Raw genomic sequence first — 24,479 nt, 5'->3', positions numbered from 1 at the left:
TTTTTCTGGTACTTTTATATTTCTACTATATTCTCTAAGATCGGGGACTGTCTGGGATATATGTCAGTGTAAGGAATAAGGTTGATTAACAGAAGTGCTGTGGAATTGCTATTGAGCACAGGGTACCTGTTTTTGTAAATAAAGTTTTGTTGGAACACAGCTGCTTTTCCATGTTGGTATCATGTTGTATCAGCAAAATTGAGTAATTGCAGAAAAATTACAGCTTGGAAAGCTTTAACTTTTCTATCTGGTCCTTTATAAAGAAGTTTGATGACTTCGGGGCTAAAGAGCTTGGACCACAAATGATGTAGAAAAATGATGTCGACGGATCAGTGGCATGAGTTGATCATTGCATTAAAAATGAAGGTTTTTATTCGGGAAGGACTAGAGAGGAGAGAGAGATCAGGGAACAGTAAAGAAATAGAATAAACAGAACCTTAGGAAGATATGGCAGAGTGCTGGGAGCCATAAGAAATCTAGGATGTGGAGTTGCAGCATGGCTGCCTTTAATTGAAGCAAGTATTCTCTGGTGCTCTGCACACCGTGCTCCTACCCGGTCTCTGAGATGGAGCAGCCTGTAGTGACTGCTGGGCTGGTCTCCTCGCATATAAGGGCTTTTGCTAGCTGAATGACTTTGAGCAAGTTCCATAAACTGTGCCTCAGTTTACCATTTTCTATACTCAGGATAATAATAAAATAACTTAATAGGGTTGTTCTCAAGATCAAAAGAATTAACAGTTCATTAGACAGAAGTGATTGTGTCAAGAGTTATATACTTGTTTTTTAAATAATGAATAAATTTGTTAATGGGGGCACCCCTTCAAACAATTCAGTGCCGCCCCATGCCCTGGAAAAATTTCCTGCTTTCTGGGTACAGAATGGTGGTGATAAGTCATAAGAACATGGACACTGAAGAAAGAAAGAAAGTTTTAGGGCCCATGGAGTTTCAGTCTGTACCCGCATAGCTAGTAGAGACAGCCAGTGGGCACTTGACTTTGAAGGACAAGTGCCCAGATAGAGCCATGAGCTGAAGGAACTGAGGTCTTCCTGGCAGAGTTGGCCTGGAAGTCCCAGTAGCAAGTAAGGTTGCCAGCATTTGGCATGTAGAGTAACCATAGCAGAAGCCCAAGGCACACTAATATTTAAAGATTGGGTAAAGTATATAATAGAGACTGCAAGGGCGGAAAAAATGGTCAGAGGAAGAAAAACAGGAAACCAGGGAAGAATTGGTTCATGGAAGAAGTGATCGGTATTGTTAAGTGCTAGGTCTCTAGGAGCTAGAATAGGTCTGCTAAGAACACTGTTTAGTGCTCATCTGCCTGCCTAGAAAGGGTTATTTGGCAATTAGGAAGTCACTATTGACTGCTAAATCAGGAAATAAAAATCAGTTTCCTTTTCTTAGAGTCCTAAATGAACTACATTTAAATAATTTAAAATAATTTCATAATGCTTGCTCTTATGATGCTCATTTCTTGAGGGACAGAGGGAAAAGTATGGTAACTTAAGATGCATTTTTTGGGGGTGTGGGGGGATATCTTCCATTCCAGCCTTCGTAGTGGCTGTGTGATTATTTCCCTTTTTCATTCTTTGTATTGTATATGTAAATAGGCTTTCCAGATGCAGGATTTGGTGTTTAAAACATGGTGTCTGAAATTTAAAGCAGTGATTAAATTACCCACTTGATAGAGCAAACTTGTACAGTGTGCACCAGCTCGTTGTTTCCCATGTGTCAGTGTGCTCCGCAACATGTGTGTTTTGCAGCACTTCCTGGCCTCTGTCCTCAGGGATACAGATCCTGTAGGCCTAGGACAAGGACCACGAGATCTCTAGTTTTCACAAGCATGCCAGATGATCGTAACGCAGGTGGCCTGGGGATGATCTTAACGCAGGTGGTCCTGGGCCCTTCCACAGAGTTAAGTAGGTGCTGCGCAGGCAGTGTGCTGCTCCCAGACTGGTTGGGTGTGGGCAGAACTCTGCACCAGTGAGAGCAGAGCAGTCTGGCTACCAGTGGCAGCGGGAAAAGCCAGCTGGGCTGGATCCGGACCACACAAGAGAGGTATGGAAAAGCAAGATGCATTATCCTACAGTCACAGATGGAAAGTACGGGGGCAGTAAATTTCCCCTGTATCATTTTATATATTCCATGCCCTAGGTTTCTGGATGAGCTAATTGAATTAAAAGTCATTTCCTTCTGCTTACTCCCTTTAAAAAGGCAGCACCCTTTGGGTGACCCCGACCCTCTTCTTTGACCTTTTACCTCCCTTTTTTAGTTTATTACTTGAATTCACACATCTTAGAGTCAGCAGGATTTTTTTCTTTAAGATAATCCGTGGTATCTATCAATTGATTTCTTTCACACTCTTAACATCTTGGACAATTCATTTATAGCTAATGATAGCAGGGGCAAAAATATCTGGGAGTCAGCGATCACTTTTATAGAACTAGTCCTTCTTTGCCTCCTTTAGTTTATAGCTATAATATGCTGAGGATAATTAACTGTAAGATATGTGAGAGGCCATACAGTGATTGTACTTGTATTTCATTTGTAGGATAGTCGGGTAGCAGCAGCCTGATACCTTGGCATTTGTGTCAGGATCTGGGCCAAACTTTCGCTGGTGCTAATGCTATTTAAATTTTTTTTTGTTTTTTTTTTTTCCATGAAAGGAAGTAAGACTGAGTTTATAAAGAAGTAATAATTTGTCTCCCTTGAACTTCTTTTGTCAACTGAACTATTTACAATATGTTTTTGGAGTTTGTTGTAAGGACCACACTGGGGTGAAGAAATTTTATTTGGATTAGGATCACAAGAGTCTTTGGTGACTCAACTGAGTTAATACTTAATATAGGCCAATAAAAAGTAGAAATTTTTTCCTGAATAACATCTGTGCTGAAAAATTGCAACACATTTTCTGAGACCAGAACACTAAAATAGATTGTTTATTGAAACCAATAGATTATGTCATTGATGGAACTGATATAAACTACAGTTTATCATGTAAAGATTTCTTTCCTCCTGGAATCTAAAATGCTGCTTTTTATTAATAGAAAAATAAAAGTAATGGAGGATATAAATTTACATTAGGTTACTTGTATAGATTTTAAAAGTCAACTTACTGTAATCGTCAACTACTGCATACTGTATAAGAATTTTCTATATTTTAGAATGAATACATTTTCTGTTATACAATAAATACATTATATTTTAAAGGTGTTGAGTAGAAGTATAACTATATATTATATATTATAATTCATATTTTAAAATACTGACTTTAATAATTATGCTTATTAAATATTAAAAATGCCATTTTTATTGCTTCCTTTTAGGGAAAAAAATGCAGATAAGCAAAAATGAAGCTAGAATTCCCCTATAATTCCACTTCTAAAAATAACCATTTTGATGATTTGACATATTCCAGAATTGTTTTCTATATATTCCATTCATATATATTTCCTCTTAAGGAAATGTAAAGCTGTTATGTAAGTGTTGTCTGCCATTCTTAAAAATTATTATTCTGTGCATATCTTTTTGGGGTCAATATGTTTAGTCTGGTTTTGCTGACTTTTTAAAAGTTAAAGTTTTTTTTTTTTAGGACAGTGCATATAATAGTACACATTTCCCTTCTAACTTGTTCAGTAGCCACTTTTTGCATACATTTTTACACCCATTTTCTGTGTTGTAATTTTAAAAAGCACACCCCTGGAGTATACTGACACCTTTAAAATTTCTGGTCTAACATTTGTTGACTTTGTTCTTTAAAAACTCCAAGTCTCGGTTCCTTTATCTGTAATGATAATCTTATTTCATCAGATTAATATGAAGATTTTATGAGATATGCAGATAATTTTATTTGAAACTAGCATTTAATAGTGTCAAAATGTTATTCTGTTTATTATATTGTCTTAGTGCACATTTGTAGTTTTTGTTGTATTTGTTCATAAAATGGTGTCATAATTATATTTTGTTCATCTGTTTGCTTTCTTCCCAATGTAGTCTATATCATAGACCTGCTTTATTATCAATATAATTAAAACTACCTCCTTCTTTGTTTTGGGGTTTATTTATTTGTGCATACAGAACTGGGGTACAGGCCACAGAACTGGGGTACAGGCCAGAGGTGCAGGGGTGATGAGAGGTGTCACCACAGATGGAGGAGGGAGCAGAGCAGGCAGGTCCACGAAGTACTGAGGGGAGCAGCAGGCGGGTCAGGAGAGGTCTGGGGTGCCTTGTCACCTCCAGGGCGGGCGCATTTCGAACTCATGCTGAAGTGGCTTTAGCTTCTTAGTGTTGTGCTCCTGCTATGCCACCGGGGACGACTAAAACTGCCCCCTTTTTTAAGATTGTTTTTTAATATAATGGTACATTTCCTTATACACATTTGTTTTTAAAAGTTGGATCTTTAACACCTTTGTTTTTAATAGACATGTATCATAACACTGCATAGTTGTACCATTATTATTATTCTCTAGTTTGTTTTCAATTATTTACAGTATTGTAATATATATCTTTGAAATTAAACCTGTGATGATTGCATAGATGTGACTTTGCAATGTCAAAATGGATGCATGTTACTCAAGTTTTTAGTTTTCACTGACAAATAGTCCTCAAGAAAGGTTTTACCTATTTATGTTTCTTCTGGACTAACCATCTCAACAAACTTTTACCAATGAATTATATATAGATCATAATATGTTTCTACCTAACCTGTTTGATGGGCAAAAAATGGCATTTGAGTTTTAAAATCTTTATTTAAAACTGCTGATTTTATATTTTCTATAGGTTGATGGATGATTTTTATCTTGAGAATGCCTGTTTGTCTTTTATCCTTTCTTCTCTTTAGTGTTTATCTTTGTTGTTAGAATTCTAATATGTAAAGATTTAACCCATACACAGTTTTTTTTCACACACGCACACACACACACACACACACACACTCTCCTGTTGTAAATATCTTAACCTTATGTGTTGTTTGCATCATTTTTTCATTTGTTCTTATTTTTATGCATAAATATTTTGTTGAATCAAATCAATATTTTTCCTTGTGATTTCTGGCTTTTATATCATGCTTAGGCTTTCCCAGAAGAAAGATTTATAAATATTGTCTGTAACTTTAATCTTATATTTTTATAATTTTACATTTAAAATTTTTATTTGTAGGAGATATATGTTGGTCAATGGTTTAAGGTAGAGATAATATATATATATTATATAATAGTTATATATATTATATAATAAACTATTATATAATAGTTTATTTTTACATCATTTTGTGCCTTTTTCCATTTCAGTTGTAATCCCTATGAACTTCCCATTACCAATCAACCATGTGCCATCACCATAGTCCAGTGCAGCATACTCTATTTTTAATCATTCTCTAATCTGAAACAATTCTATTAGTATTGCAATTGGAATTTTGACATGTTTACAATTTAATTTAGGGATACAGTGACATCATCTTTGTTTTTCCAAGTCTTTTCTGCTTCCCAGGTTTTATAGTTTTCTTCAATAAGGTTGTACACATTTACTGATAAACAAATTTTGGGGTATTTTAGAAAAATTTTTCAATTTGTTCTTTTTTGGATTTTTTTTGGTAGTCAGTCAAATAACAGTAGCTTACCTATTTCTTCATATTTATACAAATCATTTTGATTCCCATTAAATTCTTTCACCTGCCTTCTTCATTTAATTTTTGCTTCATTTCAGGAGGATCTCTGAGATGTGCAATGTACAATGTTGATTTGATTTTATGCCGCTTACTTTTTAGTACTTCTCATGACTTCATCTTCTGCCTTGGCGGTTTGCTTGTGTATACTGTTCTTGACCCTACTTATCTGCTTCATGGGTTTGTTTTTTCCTGCAGTTCATTTGGTTTTCATTCAGTCCCAGTTGTGTCCCAGGTTTACCCCTCCAGGCAGCATAGATAAGAATGGTGGGAGGGTGGTTGACTCAGTCCCTGCCTCATGGGTCTTACTCTTTATGAGGAGCCCATAGTTTAGTGGTTCTGTGTTGCATCTTTTTCTTAAATACATGAAATCTTTTTCTTCCATGCTACCTTCTTAATAAGTAGTAGAAGCTTTTTCATAACTTTATATTAGAACATTTAACACTTTTCCTCTTTATTCATTACTGCATAAACACGGTACTTAATATCCCCAAAAGCATGTCAGCTTTAGGAGGACAGGGCGTTCTGTCTCTGCATTGCTGTGACTCCGTGTCTGGAGTACTGCCTGACACAGGATAGGTACTTGTGTTATGGTTAGTTTTTTCTTCACCACTTAACTATTTAATGTGGTGTTACTGAACTCTCTTGTTGCATCTTAAGCTAGGAGATATAGGCTGTCAGTTTATATTAGTGGCGTGACATTCTTGTGGCCTGAAGGAGATGCGGAAAGAGTTACCAGCAAGAGCACTTTTTCTCTAAACAGGGTTTTCAGCATGTTTTTGAAACCACAGTGCCCTGCTTTGCAAACCTGGATTTTAGTGTAGTCGGTTTCTGCTCTTACTGTAAAATGTGTCCATGCCCAGCCTCTTCTCTGTTGCTACTGCCTGCTGATTTGGAAGGATCAGAGATAGTGTTCATGGTGACTTACTTCTCTGGACTAAGGTACTCAGAAGCCTTTCTGCCTTCTCTCAGTGAGAATTATGTCAAGGTGAGGCCCTGCTTGCTTTTTGGTGCATCTGCTCTTATCCCTTCTAATGTGATGCAGCTTTCTGTAAACATTCCTACTGTGCTGACAAAGAGACTTTCCTTACAGGGGGCCCATCTCACTCATGTGCCATGCTGGCCATTGCTCCTTACCTCACCACATCAGGAAGGAATGACAGATACTCTCAGAAGGCCAGTATTTCCATATTTAGCCATTTCCTTATTAGTAGGTATTTAGGGAGTCTAGTTTTTTGCCATTTAAATAATGGAAGATCTAAGTCAACTTTAAGAACTGCCTTCAATTTAGTCTCATCTGTACTGGATTTAGCAAACATTTCTTGGGGTTTTTATTATCCTCTTTACCTAATGTATTGCTGGTGCAGATTTTTGTCTAATTTTATTACATCATTTTAGTTAATTTCTGGTAGGGGTAGGTTATGTAAATGCTTCTAGCTGCTATTTAATTTAGATGAGAAATATGTTTCCTTAGGTTATTTTCTGAAGATTTATTTTAAATTTAATATGGTGGTAACTGATTATGAGATGCTGTAGTAGAAACTAGAAGAATGTACAGGTAAATTTCTAAGACTGATAACCATTCTCAAAGAACATATGTGACTTTAAAGAAGAGAAAAACTAAGTTGAGAATAGACTCAGCTGCATGTATTTAAGAGCTTGAAGAGCATGACTTAAACAAATAAAGGAGTCATTGTCCTCTTGTGTCAAGGACTCTGAAATTAGGGCTCTAGAGCTAGTTAGTACTCAGGAGCTTTGTCAACACACCTGGTCCTTTTTGCTGCCCTGAGTTACTGTGGCTCTTGTCTCGGCACCACCAGGTTACTGCCATTCTGCCCTCCTGAGGTAGTCCAGGCAGGAAGAATAAAGAGGAAGACCTCCTTATAAGACTTGGCCTTTTTACTTAAATAGGAGCTTCTCTGTATCATTGGTCAGGACTGTACAACATGGCTACCTGTAGCTGCAGTGCAGTTTGTAAGACAAACTGTAATCCTCACCTCTTTCATTTTAGAAAATCCAACCCATCAACTCTGTCTGAAGCCAATTCCTCTCTGTCCTCACACTGCCGGTCTGTCTGTCTTCTATGCAGTACATCTAGGAAGAGAATGTGAAGCTTCCTACACTCCACTACTCTCTTTTCAAAAAACATAACCCTAGTACCCCTCATCTGCTCATCTACCTCCTCACATGTGTGCTTTACCTGTAGTATATTTAACTGAAGACTGATTTGCCAACTTTACATTTGCTTTTCCAGTAGTGGTGTAGATGTGTACTAATCTGTCAGCGGGTTTTTTCCTTTTCTCTTGACAATCACATATGCATTTGGGCACTCCTACTTTGTATTGGGAATTGTCAGTACTGTACTTTCAACAGGGGAAAGCCAACTGACCCAAGTTTGCTCCTGCACTGTAAAGTTTGGGCTGATGGTGAAACTCAGCAAGCCCATGTGAAACTTGCCTCCCTTTCACTTCTCGTTGCATGTTAGCAGCCGTGGAAGACTCTGGCACCTTGTCCGTTTTCTTCTTTACCCCAAATCCTAACATCAACCTAGAGACCTTTACTATATTTTGTGTTTCTAAAACTTCATTTGCCATCTGAACTACTTGAGGTTTTTATTTATTACAGGTGGGGGCCTGATTCGGATGGTCTCCAGAACATACTTAGAGAAACTCTCCTTATCTAGAGAGCTCGTTCAACAGCCTCTCCCCATCCCCTCCTCACACTCTCTGTAAACTACCTTGCTTCCTGTTTTCAACAAAAATACCGGTGGAGTTCTCAACAAGGGAGCACTCCTCCACTTCTTGCTAACCAGATTTATCAGAATTCTTGGATGTCATTGACTTTTCTCTCGTTGGCCTGTTTCCACCCTTTCTGCCCCCACAGTGGAGGTTGCATCGATGTGCAGCATCCTCTTAGGTTCTGCAAGTGCCAGCATATCTTTCTCTGTGGAGAATGTGTTTGTTGTCTAAGTCGTTAGAAGGGACTAAATGCTTTTCAGCCCTGCAGGTCAGACTTGCCCAGGTGCCTAATTATCATTTTGGGGGTATTATCAAGGACTTGGTTTCCAGTTCAAAGCAAACTCTGGTAGCATCTTCTTTATTAAGATTAAGGAATGAAACACATACCCAAATGAATTTTAAAAGTGTGTTACAAGGTTATCTCTCTGCATCCTAAAAAAAAGGAGTTTTGTTCAGCTGTTTACTTTTCAATATGAAGTTTTAACTGAGGTAATAGTTTTTTCTTTTATATCATGGGGTGGGGGTAGTGAGTTTGGAGGTTGAGAATGGAAAGAGGAGTACTCTCCTATCAGTGTTCTATTTTTAAAAAGCACTGGGTACATTTTTATATGGATGTGCACTTTGTGATTTTTGTCAGTAGGCCTAGGTGTTTGTTAGTCTGGAGCACTCTCTCATCCTGTGACCTCTGTGCTTGCAGCTCCAACTCTTAGCACCTCACTCTCCTTCCTGTTCACTCAGCCAACACTACTTAGCCTTTGGTCTTCAACTTTGGCATCAGTTTGGGAAGACTTATAGGTTGGGAAGCCCATCTGTAGTCTTTGCGGCACCCTTGACATGAACCACATTAACTCGTTATGCCTATCAGCGCCTCTATGTTCTTCACTAGTGTGTGAGCACTAAGACGGCAGCAGTCATGTCTGCCTTGTTGGTGTGTTCCCCTTACCTAGCTCATGCCTTACATGTGATAGGTTCTGGAAAAAATAGAAGCTCAGCTGAAAAAGAAGAGTATAGTAAACTTTGCTGCCTTCCGTAGTATTTTGAACAGGTAGGCCTGTTAATTAAAAGTACTCAGTTATTGGGCCCTCTCTGGTGGTGCAGTGGTTAAAGCACAGCATTAAGCAGCTAAAGCCACTTCAGCATGAACTCGATCCCCCGAGGTGACCCACAAGGCTCGGCAGACCTCTCCTGACCCATCCATTGCTCCTCTCAGCAGTGTACTTTGTCAGTCAGCCTGTTTTGCTCCCCACTCTGTCTCTGATGAATCCTCTCACCAGCCCTGCACCTCTGGCATGTACCCCAGTTCTGTATGCATAAATAAATAAATCTTTTTAAAAAATTACTCAGTTATCTTACTGGATTGTAGTAGTTGAATACTTAGTGTTGGCTGAAAAATATTGTACCTGAACAAGATGACTGACCTTAGTCTCCTGTGCTTTGTAATTTCTATCTGCTTTTTACAATACAACTTTTCACCTCTTCTCATTGTGTCTTGAAGTTTTTAATCTACTACTTTATTTTTTACTCAGCATAATCATGGGATTTAAAATACACCCACTGTGTTTCTCTAAAAGTTCACTTAATTTGTGAAAGTTGTATCCCCTGAAGCTCCAAAGGAAATGGTAGAGTCCCCGGCTAAGAGGTAATAACTTCAGATAAGTAGACATATATGTTATTAGTCATGTGTTAGGGTTGGCAAATGATTATCATTAGCTTTATTTAAGGGAATAGCAATAGCACTAAGGAAATTCTTCCAGTTGGTCATCTAAAAAGGTTTTTCTTGTTAGAAAACTTGTTAATGCCTAGAATACTGACATAGCCCGCATTATTGCAATTACTGGGAGCAAATGAAAATTCTCAGTGAAAGAGAATGATACATTATATTTTAATTCTGGATACATAGGCTAAGTGAATAGGTCCATTTTATAAAACTATCACAGATGTGGTATAAAATAGTCCAGTGTAAATATTCAATACTGCAATACTTTCAGTCAACACTTAACCTTAATTCTTTATTATTTTTAAATATGTGTCTTATAAAATAATCTGCTTTCTGGACAGTGTCACTTAACATTTTTATATAAAAGTGAGAAAAACTTTGTTATTTTAGTGAAAACTCTTCAACTACTAATTCTTTTTTGCCAAACTAACTTTTCAAAAGATACCTCTACTTAAAAGTTTGGTGGGCATTAGTTTAGTGGGGGAAGTTTTAGTTAATTACAAAAGTTTTCAAGTTTTGGTTATAAGTATATTGAGAAGAAAGGTTTCTTTATTGAAAGGGAAAACATCCAAAAATAGAAAAAGCAAAGCAGAAAAGCCTAGCTAGTTCAAGGAAAAACTGTAATTGGAAGAACAATTGTACTATCTCATTCAGTGTTGCATAATTAGATATAAACAACTTTTGCTTATGTATTTATTTAAACAAACCTGGTAGATACTTCATTTCTCTTTGCTTAAAGCTAACTCTAAATGGAAGCCATATGCTCCTGGGGAATGATCTTGAGGACCATATATACTTTAATGTTTCATTTTAGTAACAAAGTTGGTTAGGAAATTTGAAGTTACAAATTTTAATTTGGTTCTAGAATTTTTCTCAACAACTTTGGTCACTAAGTGTATGGAAAAGAGAAGAAAAAATCAGAAAAGCCCCATAAGATTTTAGTTTTGCAGCTGTGTTATTCAAAAATCTCCATGAAAACTCTTATCTTTTAAACAGGAGTGGCTTTGGTTTGTAATCAGTTACCCCTGATTGATATCCTTTAATGTGGTTGAGAAAAAAGAACCCTGTCTCTCATCATTTGAACTTAACAATAAGCATCAGAATCACCACCTTCTTTGATATGTGTCTTGGTGTGATGATTTTGTCAGGAGGTTCACAGAACACTGCCAGGCTGTGAAGCTAGAAAACTTACTTAAATTAGAAATTGAAACATTTGAAGCTTAAGGCATTAATAGAAATAAAGAGAAGAAAATCATAACTACAGCTATTTAGTAAAAACACATGCTCATTTGAAAATCAGAAAAAGACCCAACTTCTTCCTCTTAATTTTAGATTCTATAACTTTGGACTTTGAGCTGTACTAAACGATACTTACTCCATTGCTTGGGCATACACATAAACAAAACCACATACAAATTCATTAACTGCCAGTTCTCTGTCCTTCACTTATGTTCTTTGTACATAAAAGAGTTTTAAAGAGTATACATCTCAGTTTGTAGGATTTGCATTAGAGTATTGGATACTGTCCACTCAAAGATAATGAGATATAATAGATCACAGGATAATTTGAAATCTATAGAGACTCACCAACTCTCATTTAGCCAGTGGTTTTAATCTTTCTACCAAATCTCTTATCAGAGTTGGTAATTATCCAAATTGATTTATTGGAGTTTTGTTTTTCACTCAATTCTTCTAGGACCAGTGCTCAAAAATAATGAGGCATTAAAGGAGAGATAAAAAAATGATGTAGATGACCAGTTTTTGATATAATCTTTATAGTTCTTTTTAATTGATTTTCTCAAAAGGAAAGAAAGTGTATTCATTCTGCCTAGTCGCAGAGACCAATAGTTCTCAAGTTTGGGGCCCTAAAAATAAAAGTCATTCATGATAAAGCTGCTTCTCCAAGAAAACCCCTTCCTGTTGGAAAATGCAAAGCCTTTCTAATGTTTCATATGCGGAAAATCATTCTGTGAGATGGCTAAACTTGTACTCCAAGTCCTATAAAAACCTTAGTCTGGGAGTGACAGAGCCCCTCTGTTGTAGAGGCTGCATTGTACAGGGGGGACTCCTTCCTTCTGCCTTCAATATAGGGCTCCCTCCTCTGACCCACTGCAATTCCTCATAAAATCTGCGGTATGAGAAACATTATCCTTGGTTCTATGAGGGAGACATATTTTTAAAGCTTATTGGCCTGGTCTTTGATTTTGTAATCAGCTAAATGTGTGTATGTATCTCCTTGAAAATGAGTCTTTGGAGTACTTGTTAAAGAATATTCTGTAAAGCTGAAAGTTCTATGTGCGTAAACTCTAGAGCTCTGATGAGCTAGACCCTGGATTGAGTTCATGACACTGATTTGTATGTGGGTCTCTCTCTATAAAAGCACGTGTTCATACCTTCCATTGCTTGCCTTGCTGTTTATTGCCTTGGCAGATCAGGGTCTACCAAGTTTGTTAGCTGTGTACATTATCAGTAAAAAAGTTTTAAGTGCACATATGTGTATTTATAACATTAATCCTACTGTATACAAATGTCATATATAATTACAAAAAAAGTTCTCGTATTTTCTTTCCATGATACTTTCCCATGAGCTATCTACACCCTACTTAGTTTCTAGTGTTTCTGATATTTAAATTAATGTAAAGCACTTTGATTTTAGAAAGGGTTTTATAAATGTAAGTTTTGTTTTTACCATTATCATTGCCCACCTATCAAATTATTGATCTAGTCTCTCCAAAGTTGCTTAACCCAGAGGTAGCTTAGATTATTAGACAAATGCACAGAGTATTAAATGTTTTGTTTCTCAAACTTCCTTTAGGCACTGCTTTGAGGTGTTAACTCTAATCTTAGTGTTTAGAGAAATACTTCATCTAGAAGTATTTTAATAAATACCAACCATACTACTTACCAAGCCCTTATTATTTGCCGGGCATCTTACTAAGTGCTTTGTTATAGTGTCTCTATACACTGTCACTCAGCATGGACAGGTGTGGAAATCAGGTGTGGAAGAGACACATGCCTTGGAGAAGCAGACATGTGGAATAGTTGCACTTGTTTGATTGAAGTCTTGTGCTAAGAGAGAGAAAACTAAATCAGTGTTTTTCCGGAAGACAGGCACCATGTCTGTAATTAGGTATTTGAAGAAAGTCTGTTTGACTTGGTTTGAAAAGGACTTCTGCAGCAGCCAGAGCTCTTTTCTATAGAAAGTGTTGTTCAGGGAAAAATAATTTCTTGTCCCCCAGATTTGGAGGTGGCAGCCATCTAAAATGTTATAGAAGAGATTGTTATGTTAAAAGAGAGATTGAACTGCTCACCCCTAGGTTTTCTTTGGCCCTTTGAGGTTTTCTTATCCTTTGAGGTACTGCATTATTAATATCTAGCCCCTTTGCTGTAGTCACTTTGAGTTATTCCTTCCCAAGCTCTCGTCACTTCTTACCTATCACTGCAACATGAGCCCCTATGTATATTTTCCCCAATTCCAGTCAGGTCTCTGGCTTCCTGGTAGACTAGTCTTTTCTAAATGCCACCTTTGATACAATTTGCACTAGATTTTTCTTACCACAAAATAAGTTAACACTAATTTATATATATAAGAGAACATAGAATTACTATTTCACAGTTGCTCTAGGTAAGAAGTCCAGGCAGAGTCGGGTTGAATTCCCTGTTGGCTCACTCTCACTAGATCAAGGACGGGTGTTGGCTGAGACTGTGCTTCTCCTCTGGGTCGCATCATGGTCATCTTCCAGGCTGCCTCGTCATTGGTGGCGTTCACTTCTCTGCCTCTGGGACTAAGGCCCTGTTTTCCTTACGCTATGAGCCATACCTGCTCTTCAATCTACAGGCTCCTGTAGTTCTTTCCTCCAGGCCAGTCACACATGCCTACTTATGACTATAGAGTTTGTAAGTAAGAATTTCTTTCTGAAGAGGGCAGATGGACAAGACACCAAACTTGGGGCATTGTATTAATGGTGGGACCCAGAGAAAGTGCTCTCTGGCCGGTCTTGGCTCCACCTTGTCAGTGGAGCTGCACGTGAGCTGGGCTGGCGCCTCCTGTCGGCCTGCTTCCCTCATGAAGCACCTTCACAGGTGCTCTTTTTATGGGGGAAATTTGCAATTCACTGCTGGCACCACTCACAAATGGGGATTGGGATGGGTCAGGCTCCACTGGGGTGGGAATATTACTTTTCTTGGGTCCCCAGGGTCTTTCTTGAGCCTGCATTTCAGTGCCTGAAGGCCTGTATTGGATGGGTCATGCTTCGTTGGCAACATTGATTTTATGTTTATTCGTGAAGGGACAGACTATGAGATTACCAAATAAAATATAATTTCAAGTGTTATTAATGAAAGACTATATTACATTCACTTTTAATGAGATCCTGGTGTTGCAGAATGATTCCATGTAATGAATCCCAGGAAATCAATGAAAAGTTTAATTACAGTTGTGGCAGTGTTGTATGAGAATATTGCTGTGGTCAATTTTACTTGTACAATTTATCAATCCTCTGCCTTTCTCTTTCTTTTAAATTAATTGCTTTGATGAAGTAAGTATAAATACATTCTTTGTTAGCTTTTGATCTTTTTTTGAAATGTGTTACAAATTTGCATTTCTTCTTCTATAATAATAATAGGCCCTATCATTTTTTGTGAGCATTGCTATTTACAATTCACACACTTTTAAATTAGGCAGTGTTTCCATTTTGTAAATTTAGTCATTGTTATATCTTTCTAAAATGCCATCCTTTTTCCCTTTGTTATTTTTTTGCAAACTGATTTCTATCTCTTCTGAACTTATCAGTTGACTGGTTAATCAAAATTTGATTTGTTTTCTGAATTGTTTACCATTCAGTCAAATTCAAAGATGAATAAAAAGAAAAACAAGATACCTGTTCCTTTGAATTGACAGTTGATTTAATTGAACTACATCCCTTTCTTTGATTTTTTTTCTTGGATTTTCTCTGTAGCATTTAATTTTGATAATTTAATGATTCTTTTCTATTACAATGGTAATTATTTTTGTTGGCAGTGCAAGCTATCACCAACCACTACTGCATGAGTTTGAATCCCGGCCAGGGAGCTGACCCACATGGCACGGCAGACCCTTCCAGTCTCACCTGCTGCTCCCCTCAGCAGTGTCTTTCAGTACATCTGCCTGTTCTCCACATACTCTCACTCCCTGCATCTTTGCATCTTGTATGCATTTATAAATAAAAGTAAATCTTAAAAACACACACACACACAATACAAAATGTTGGACCTGTATGTTTGGAATATTTAAGATAAATATTTTGGTGACTAGATTTTATATAGTTCCTTTAATTGCGATGGTATATATATAATATAAAATATATATACACATATAATATATGCATATTATACATATATACATACATACAACACATATATAATATAAAATCTATACATATAATATATGCATATTATACATACATAAAACATATACATATATACCATATGTATATGTGTATGCATATATACATATATGCAATATAAAAATGAACGTGTGTGTGTGTGTATATATATATATATATATATATATGTATGTATGTTTATTTTTACATCATTTTGTGCATTTTTTCATCTCGGTCGTACTCCCTGTGGGCTTCCCATCACCAGTCACCCTGTGCCATCACCACAGTCCAGTGCATTTGCAATGGTTGTTTGTAAGTAGTTTGCTGTTGGTTTAAAGGTGCAAGACTTTAAAGTAGTCAGAATTGTTTTGATTGAATCTGTGGGTGGAAGCAGCTAACTCAGTACTTTTGAGAGGGGAAACCTGTAGCCTCTTTTTCTGCAGCTTCTCCCAGTGGCACTGTCTGCCCTTCCTCTATGGTGGTACCATTTTTCTGGCACAACTGAGTAATAGCCTGCTTCCTGACTGCTGAGGATTTTTCTTCCAGTTTTAAGCCATCGTTGCACACAGGGAATTATATAAGGAATTGTCTAATTCTGGACTGCTACTGTGTTGTGCAAAACAAGATAACCATCATTCTAGAATATTTTTAATTTATGCTGTGATATCTATAAAGAATGAAAAACCTCAAAGATGCTATTTGAGCATCTTAAAAAAAGTTGTGTCATTTGCTCCCCAAACTGGCACTTTTTTTGGTGGTCATTAACTGTGTGTCAGTATGGCTACATGCTCCATTCTCTGTGGTGCCTTTCTCCTCCCATTGCACATGGGTAAAATAGCTCTTTCTGTGCACCTGCAACAATTTTTTTCAAAGCCTGGGATTGTTGTGGCAGTTCCCCTCTCTCCTTTGGAGGGGAGAGATATACATTATTATAGGATTGGGAAAGCTAAAGGTTTCTTCCAGAATGTTTTCTTTGAAATAAGTTAGAAATAAGAAACTGTGATTGCTACCCTGGCTTCATCTGGTCATTTGCTGCTGTCTGACATGTGGAATCATTGTTTCTGACTTGCATCACCAGATGGGCCAGCTGTCTACCCAGAGCCAAGTAAGGGAGTGTGGACAGTGCATGCTTCCTGGCCTAGTGGTGCTCTCTGCCTAAGCCAGGTGCTTTGCTTTGACTGTGTGTGTTCTGTAACTTCCAGTCAGCCTCCTCTTTACCTTGGGCTCCTAATTTTCTGCTGGTGTTCTTGTAGTCCTCATCCAGACACACATCATTCCTGGACCTTACTCTTCTATCTACTGAAAGCTGCACAGCTGTCCTCTCTTTAACACAGTGAATCTTTCTCCCAGAACGTTAGCATTTTTCTCCATGTCATCCAAGAGGACCACCAAATTATAGAAGGCCCCTCTAGTCAAAACACATGCTCCCTTGGAGACTTCTGTGTTGGGATGACTGTGTCTGCATGTTTAGTTAAGTGACCTTTGCAAGTTACTGCTGAGCGTTATCAAAGAAATGGTAGCTGTATCAAGAAACCAGTGTCTGGCTTGTTACATGATAGAACTACAAAAAATTTACATACTTTGCTGATACAACTCGACTGAAGGGTGGACCGTGATCATTAGCATCAGGTGTCAGTGCCTCTAAGAGTAATATGTAGGTGGGTGGTGGTGCCTTTGGTCCTGCTTCCTTTACCCCCACCTATCTTTATTTGATATCCATGATAGCTCATTCTCCCCATATTCTCTGTCATTACTTTCTTTCCACCGTCTGTAAACTTCTGATGTTTTTCAAACATCTGTGTCTACTACATCTGCTGTGCATTGATGATCTCATCCGTGCTTTGGGCTCAGTCATGGTCTCCAGGCTTGTGACTCCGGAGCTGGGTGCTCCCTCCTGTCCCTTTCCTAAGCTTTAGTTTCCTATTTCATCTGCTTGCTGTACATACTTATCTGGATGTTCCATGATTCCTCTAAAGCAGCATATATTCCTAAGACCAGCTAGCTTGAAAACCTTTCTCCTGATTTATTGCTGTTAGTGTTAGCGTTTTTCTCCATGTCACCCAACACTTTACTGTGTAGCCTTTGTTGTTATTTTTGTCTGTCGTCCTACCTCTCACAGTTGTCCCTTTCTACCTCCTAACAGATCAAAACATCTCTTATGTGTATCTGGTTCCCACTTTACCATTCTTACTCATAGTGAATTTGTTTCTCAGCAAAACTGCCCGTGTAAATCAGGATACCCATTGCCACCAGGTTAAACTTCCATTTATAAATTACTTCTTTACAGTAGTCTGTCAGTCACTCTGTTGTCAACCAAATGAAATGCAAACTTCTGTGATCTGTCTACAAGCACCCTTCCTCAACTCCCTCCAGTGAGTTCCACTCTATGCTTGAGACTGGAGCCCTTACAGAGTGACCTACACAGTAAGGAGTCCTGCTTTTATGGAGCTTATAGCCCAGTGAGGAGCAAAGTGTGAGTATCCTGAAAGAAATAAAAGGAAGATATGGGCCCTCCCTGGTGGCTCAGCAGGTTAAAACACAGCACTAAGAAGCTTAAGTCACTTCCATATGAGTTCGATCCCCGCCTGCCTTGGAGGTGATCCACATGAGTGGGAGACCTCTCCTGACCCGCCCACTGCTCCCCTCAGCAGTGTATTTCGTTGATCTGCCTGTTCTGCTCCCCACTCTGTCTCTGGTGAATCCTCTCACCCTCTGCATCTCTGGCCTGTACCCCAGATCTGTATGAATAAATAAATAAATCTTAAAAAAAAAAAAAAGGAAGATGTGAGCAAGGGAATAATGGGGGAGAGCCTACCAGAGATGAGAGGACCAGGAAAGTTTTCCTGTGAGGTAATATTTAAGATGAGATCTGAAGGATGTGAAGGAATTGGCCATGGAAAGAGGCAGAGGAAACAAAAGTACAAGAACATGAGTTAAGAAAGAGCCCTGCCTGTTCGCAGAAGGCCCTTGACATGGGGAATAGCAAATGAACTGGAGAGGTACAAGATACATTTTTATTCCAGGTGTCATGTCTCAAAGGGTTTTCTAAGCAGCAGAGTCACATAATCTGTTTACATTTTAAAAATATCAGGTGAATGGTAGAAGCAAGGATACCATTTAGGAAGGGCTCCAACAGTTGTCTAGGCAAGATGGGCTTGCACTAGACTGTATTTTTCAGTCTCAGCAGTATTGATACTGGGAACAAAAAATTCTTTCTTGTGAGAAGCTGTCTTATACACCATAGGATGTTTGGAAGCATCCTGGGCCTCTAAGCCAGAACCGCTCCCTCCAATTGTGGTGACCAAGATGTGACCAGATATTGCAAATTTTTCACAAGGGACAGAGCCACCAGCTGGTTGACAGCCATTGGCCTAGCTGGTGGCAATAGAGATGACATGCATTGGGAAGGTAGAGAGACAGTCCATGGCAGTGACTGTGGAGCAGGGGGGAAAAGGAGAAATTCAAACATGCTTCCCGTGTACATTACCGCATTACCTCACCAGAACCTCTACTGTAGGCCACTGAGGGTGAACCTGTTCTCTTAGATCATAATGTTGTGAACAAATGTTTCCAGAATAAAAAGTGCTCTAATTAAAAGTAAATGACATTTATTATTTTATTTAAGCCTACAAAAATTGTCTTAGCTGTTTATGTTCAACATCTGGGCAGATGGTGTTACAGGTGTTTTAGATTCTTGGCATTGCTCTTTCTTACCGCCTGAGCCTGTTCTTGAAATATGCCATTATCTGCAGTGACACCCACTCTATCCTTCTCCTTTTTCTAAATGCCCTCTTAGTGGGCCAGCTTAATGGCCATCTTCTTGAAGTCTTCCTAAGTTAATCCACCTACGGTGGCCCTTTTCTTTTTTTACTGGATTTCTACAGCCCTGTATTCGTATCCCACTTAGACTGTTTCTGGTACTATAAGCTTCTGTAAACTTCCAGGAAAAGAAGAAGCAGGACTAACAAAAAGAGGGCAGCAAAGATGACTGTGCATCTGAACTTACCTTTTGTATTTCTCATGGTGGCAGTGTGATTTTCCTCTAGTCATCTTCCAGCCCCCAAGGCCATCATCTGCTGCTGGCAAGCTGTCCACTCAGGTTCATGGAGGCTGTCACAGAATCGGATCCCTTATCAATATGCTGTCTTGTATTTTAATTATTAACGTGGTTCTGCCATTTCCCAGACTGTGGGCCATACAGACCTTTATTCCATGCAGAGCCTAAGCCTACCACAGTATTGATTATGAACTGGTACTCGGTAGTCATTGAATGAATGTCACTGAATCTGGTATACCCCACCACATTTTTTACTCGAGTATAATGGACTTAAGGAGGAAAATCAGCATTTTTCTGTAAGGAGCACATACAAATTTTATAATCAGGTTTTTTTTGGTGGAAGATCGGCTGGTAGTTCATGTTGTTAATGCAATCAGTTGGCTTAAATGTACAATGACTTATTTTTTGCTTTTACAGTCTGGAATGTGCATTAGTAATGAGATATCTGCTCTATTTCTGTGTTACAGCTCTGGTTGTAAGTACCACTTCTGCTGGATTTGCGCTAGCTCCAGGACATTTTGACTGGCCCTGTTTCCTGCTTACTGTTGTTGGAACAGGACTTGCATCCTGTGCTGCGAATTCCATCAACCAGGTCAGTTTGTTACCTTTCAGCTAAACTATGGGATTGCTTCTTTTTCCTAAACTAAAGTCTTGTCACATTTTCATAGACTGCCCATCCTGTGCCTGGATGTGGAGGCATTATGAACTGGAAACACTGCATACCTTACAGAAGTCTAAGGGTCTATAACCAACTTGTCTTTTCTTGTGAGGTGAATAGTTTTCAAAGATATTCAAGTAAGAGAACAATAGAATATGCTCCAAATAATGAGGGTTTCTTTTGTTTTATTGCAGTGTACTTTAGTAAAAAATTAAAATAAAAATGTTAGTGTTTTAGGCTCTCAAACTTTCTATTACCCATTTCACTTATGTTCCCCTGAGCTTATTACTATGTGCTGTTCTTTGCTTGGATTAATTTGTTTACATTATGCCACAACTATACAAAATGGTGTTTTGAGCAAGCATATCCAGCTTTGTAAGAAAAATTACCAATTCAGTAGCCCATAAATCTGGTATTATGGAATCAAAATCTGTAACAAAAATACTTGGGATTTTTAAGATTTAGAACTGGAATACAAGAACTAGATAAGATTTAGAACTGCATACAGAACTGGGATACAAGCAGAGGTGCAGGGTTGGTGAGAAGATTCACCAAAGACAGAGCAGGGAGCAGAACAGGCAGATACACTGCTGAGGGGAGCAGTGGTGGGTCAGGAGAGGTCTGCCACGCCATGTGGATCACTCTGGGGCCTGGGATCGAACTCAAACTGAAGTGGCTGTAGCTCACTTACAGTGCTGTGTCCAGGATTTATTTTTAATGTACCTTCTCTCCCCTCTTCCCATTACTTTAAACTTCAAAATAATTTTCTAAAATAGTATTTCACCCTTGCCTGTTCATTGTGGTGAGCTCATATTGTGGTTTTTCCTAAGGTACTACAGTGAAAAAGTTTTGGCTAAAATTTAAGGAAAGTTGTTTTCACCAGAACACCCAGGAGAAGTTGGCAAAATTTTAAAACAGGAATTCAAGTTGCCAGCAGAAAAACAGCTTAGTTGAGTAGATACAGAGCTCAGGAGTCTGTAAAATATGTGACTTTTAATTCAATAATGCCTAAAATTATTAAATTTTTAGACTGTATTATCAGCTATTTGGTGAAGGATCAACCTATTTTAATTAAATAAGGCTAATTTTTTTGGTCTCCCTTCTAATATCAGAACTGTTCTATTGAGATTAGAATCCAGTGGCCAGAAATGTTGTTCCCTCCTATAATCTGTGATGCTATCTCTTCCGAGTTGCTGTTTCCTTTTGCTACCTTCCCCTATTTCTTGGCTACTAGAATATGTTTCACATTGAACACATTTTTTTTTTAATTTATTACAAAGTTTATTTTTACATCATTTTGCACATTTTTTTTCCATCTCGATTGTAATCCCCGCGGGTTTCCCATCACCAAATCACCCCTGTGTGAACACATTTTTAATGAAAAATTGAATAAAAAGCAATGAAAGCAAATAGATTTATGCAGCAATTTTGAACTCTATTTTTTAAATTTTTTAAATTTTATTTAGTTATAAATCTAGGTCATAAAATAAAAGTCAAGAACACATTCTAGTTTTCAGGTTCATTTTTAAAATTTAAGAGCTGCATTTGTCCTTGAGATATTACTATCTCTTGTTTAAATTATAATGTAGGAGGTTGATATTTATATTAAAAAAAAAGGTTTAAAATAAAAATGGCAAGGTGGCAGCAGAGTGAAGATGATGGCTTGCCTCCTCTGCATACTCACAACCAAATTAACTATAGTAAAACAAGGTCTGCAGCCCCTGAGAATAAATAGATGCGTGTTACATACACCAGGAGCAATGGTGCTATGGAAAGTAGGGGAAAATGTAACTGAAATGTGTGTGAGCAATAACTGGGGCTGTTCACCCCGTGAGCAGGAGGTCTGCTGCTAACAGTGTTCTGTGCGGTTGTTGGCTCAGGGCACATGCTGCATCAGGGACTTTACAAACCAGACACTGCCCTGAAGAAGGGGGGCACAGAGTCTGCATCAGGGACAGAGTGTACCACTGGAGAACTGGAGGAGTGAGGGTTGAACGTAGTGATTAATCGGAGGCTTCTAAATTAGAACAGTTGAAGTCCCAATCTGCAGGGAGAACCCGATGGGATCATCTGTGTTTCCTCACAGAGGAGGCTGTCATTTGTAGCCTGAGGTCGGGGTCTTGCCTTACATCAGAGCCAAAACCAAAACAAGTGCATGTTCTCACTAACTAGAGTTTGAAGCACATAGATCTCTGTAACAAGCTCTACCGCCCCACAGAAAGGCTCCTACTAGAAAAGCAGAGAAGAGTTCCCATCGGTGGCACTGTCTGAATCAGCTATATCCCCATCCTGCATTACTTCCCCATTAAGATGGCACTAGTCTGGAGGTGACATTTAGGCCAAGGAGTTGGCCTAGGCGATTACTGTGAATTCCCTATATACTAATTGTAGGAAGCTTGAGCCTTTTCACTGGAAGTGATTTTTTGGTACCCTACTTCCTGAATTCTACTTACGACCCCACATGCTCCTAAAGTTAGTGGAAGGAAGAAAATAATATAAATAAGAGTAGAAAGAAATAAAACAAATCACAAAGATCCTACAAAAGATCAATGAAACTAAGAGTTGTTTCTCTGAAAAGATAAAATCAATAATTCTCCAGCAAAGCTAGGCAGAATCAGGAGGAAAAAATGGAATGATTTACATTTAGACCCCAAACTACTGAAACTAAACAGGTACCAAGGTTTAGGAATTTTCAAAGAAGCCCTTCTTTATTTTGTAGTCTGTGGGAAGTATATTTATGATAGGAGTTGCTGGAGGGTGGATAATTAACTTATATAGATTTTAAAGTACTGAACAAAGCCACAGAAAGCATGATGGAATTCTCTATGAACTGATAAATTGAATTTTTTGCCTCTTATGTTAATATTTCCTTAGATTGGGTTCCTGTCCTGTGCTGTATCTCACTAAACACCTGTCCTGTTCTTCCTCCGGAAAGCTTTCACATTATTCCCCTACAGATTACTCATCCCATATAGGCCTCTTCAGTGGTATTGTGTGAGGTTGACCTTTAGTGCTCTTTTGCACATGAATAATTTCATCTTGTACTCATCATATTGCTCCTTCTACTTGTCCGGCCTCTAAATGCATTGTAGGCTTCCACTTTTATTGTGGTATTGATCGATTTCCACAATTACAGTATTTCCTAGCTAATAAAGAAAATAATGTAGCATTATTTGACAGTCTCACAAAATTAAAGGAATGTAAAGCCATTTTCATTGGTACTTTTAATTAGTATAAGCAGAATGAGGAACACTCAGTAACAGGGTCAGAGCTTTTCAATTGCAGATAGATAAATAGTCCTTTGTGGAAAGAAAGAACTCACTGCTTTTTAAAGGGAGCTGATGTTCAACTTAAAAAATGCATATAATGTGGTTGGTATGTATAAGTCTTCAGCTTCTAATAGAGTTCTATGGAAGAAAATATTTCCTTCTGTCTGTGTTTATGAAAGGAGTCAAATAACATTTCATATATTTTTTTAATACTCTCTTTTAGCTGTTACTGATTTAGTTCTGAGTGAGTCTTCTTTGTACTCTATTTCTGTGATCTCTCTGTGAAAGCAGGAAAAATAAAGCTTTGGAAAACAATTCTTACATTTGTTTTAAGGAGAGAAAATGAGATTCAGCTTCTGATTTATTAAGTAGTGACTAGTACATAAATATATATATGCGTGTGTGTGTCTGTATACATATATATATATGAAACCACTAACATTCAAATATAAAAATGAATTGCATATATGTTTGTAAAGCATACATGTATTTCGTTTGAAACCTTAGTGCAGCTTTAAAGTGGGTGTGCCTTCAAAGAATGAAGGCAGTTCATAAAATGTTTTTATTTAAGCAATTGAAAGATAAAATGCTATAGTTTTGGCTGGTCTACTATTGAGAAACTAGTGATATTCAAATGTGAAAAATTGAATAAATACTAGTAGAATGAATTAAGAAAGAAAAAAGTACGAATTTTCAGGAAATTATCATAATTATATTGGGTATTTATGATAAAGTACATTTGGAATTACTTCCCATATATAATTTTTTTAAAGATTTATTTATTTGTGCATACAGAATTGGGGTACAGGCCAGAGGCTCAGGGGCGGCAAGAGGCTTCACCAGAGACAGAGTGGGGAGCAGAACAGGCAGCTCGACAAAGTACACTGCTGAGGGGAGCAGTGGGTGGGTCAGGAGAGGCCTGCGGCACCATGTGGTCACCTCCGGGGCAGGCGGGAATCGAACTCATGCGGAAGTGGCTTTAGCTTCTCAGTGCTGTGCTTTTAACCCGCTGCACCA

General features: G+C 38.0%; 1 protein-coding gene across 1 annotated transcript in view; it reads left to right on the top strand.

Moving 5' to 3' along the window:
* The window catches only part of LOC101619535 (protoheme IX farnesyltransferase, mitochondrial), a 110,275-nt gene that overhangs the window by 7,589 nt on the left and 78,207 nt on the right, over positions 1 to 24,479 (top strand). Inside the window, exon 4 of the mRNA XM_004684578.2 lies at positions 20,003 to 20,127. Within this exon, the coding sequence (XP_004684635.1) occupies positions 20,003 to 20,127 (125 nt within the window). The remainder of the gene's footprint in view (positions 1 to 20,002; positions 20,128 to 24,479) is intronic.

Source organism: Condylura cristata, unplaced genomic scaffold (assembly GCF_000260355.1).
Source record: "Condylura cristata isolate star-nosed mole 26May11 unplaced genomic scaffold, ConCri1.0 scaffold00017, whole genome shotgun sequence".
NCBI lineage: Eukaryota > Metazoa > Chordata > Mammalia > Eulipotyphla > Talpidae > Condylura > Condylura cristata.
The sequence above is the reverse complement of the archived record's forward strand: the minus strand, read 5'-3'. Positions and strand labels throughout refer to the sequence as shown.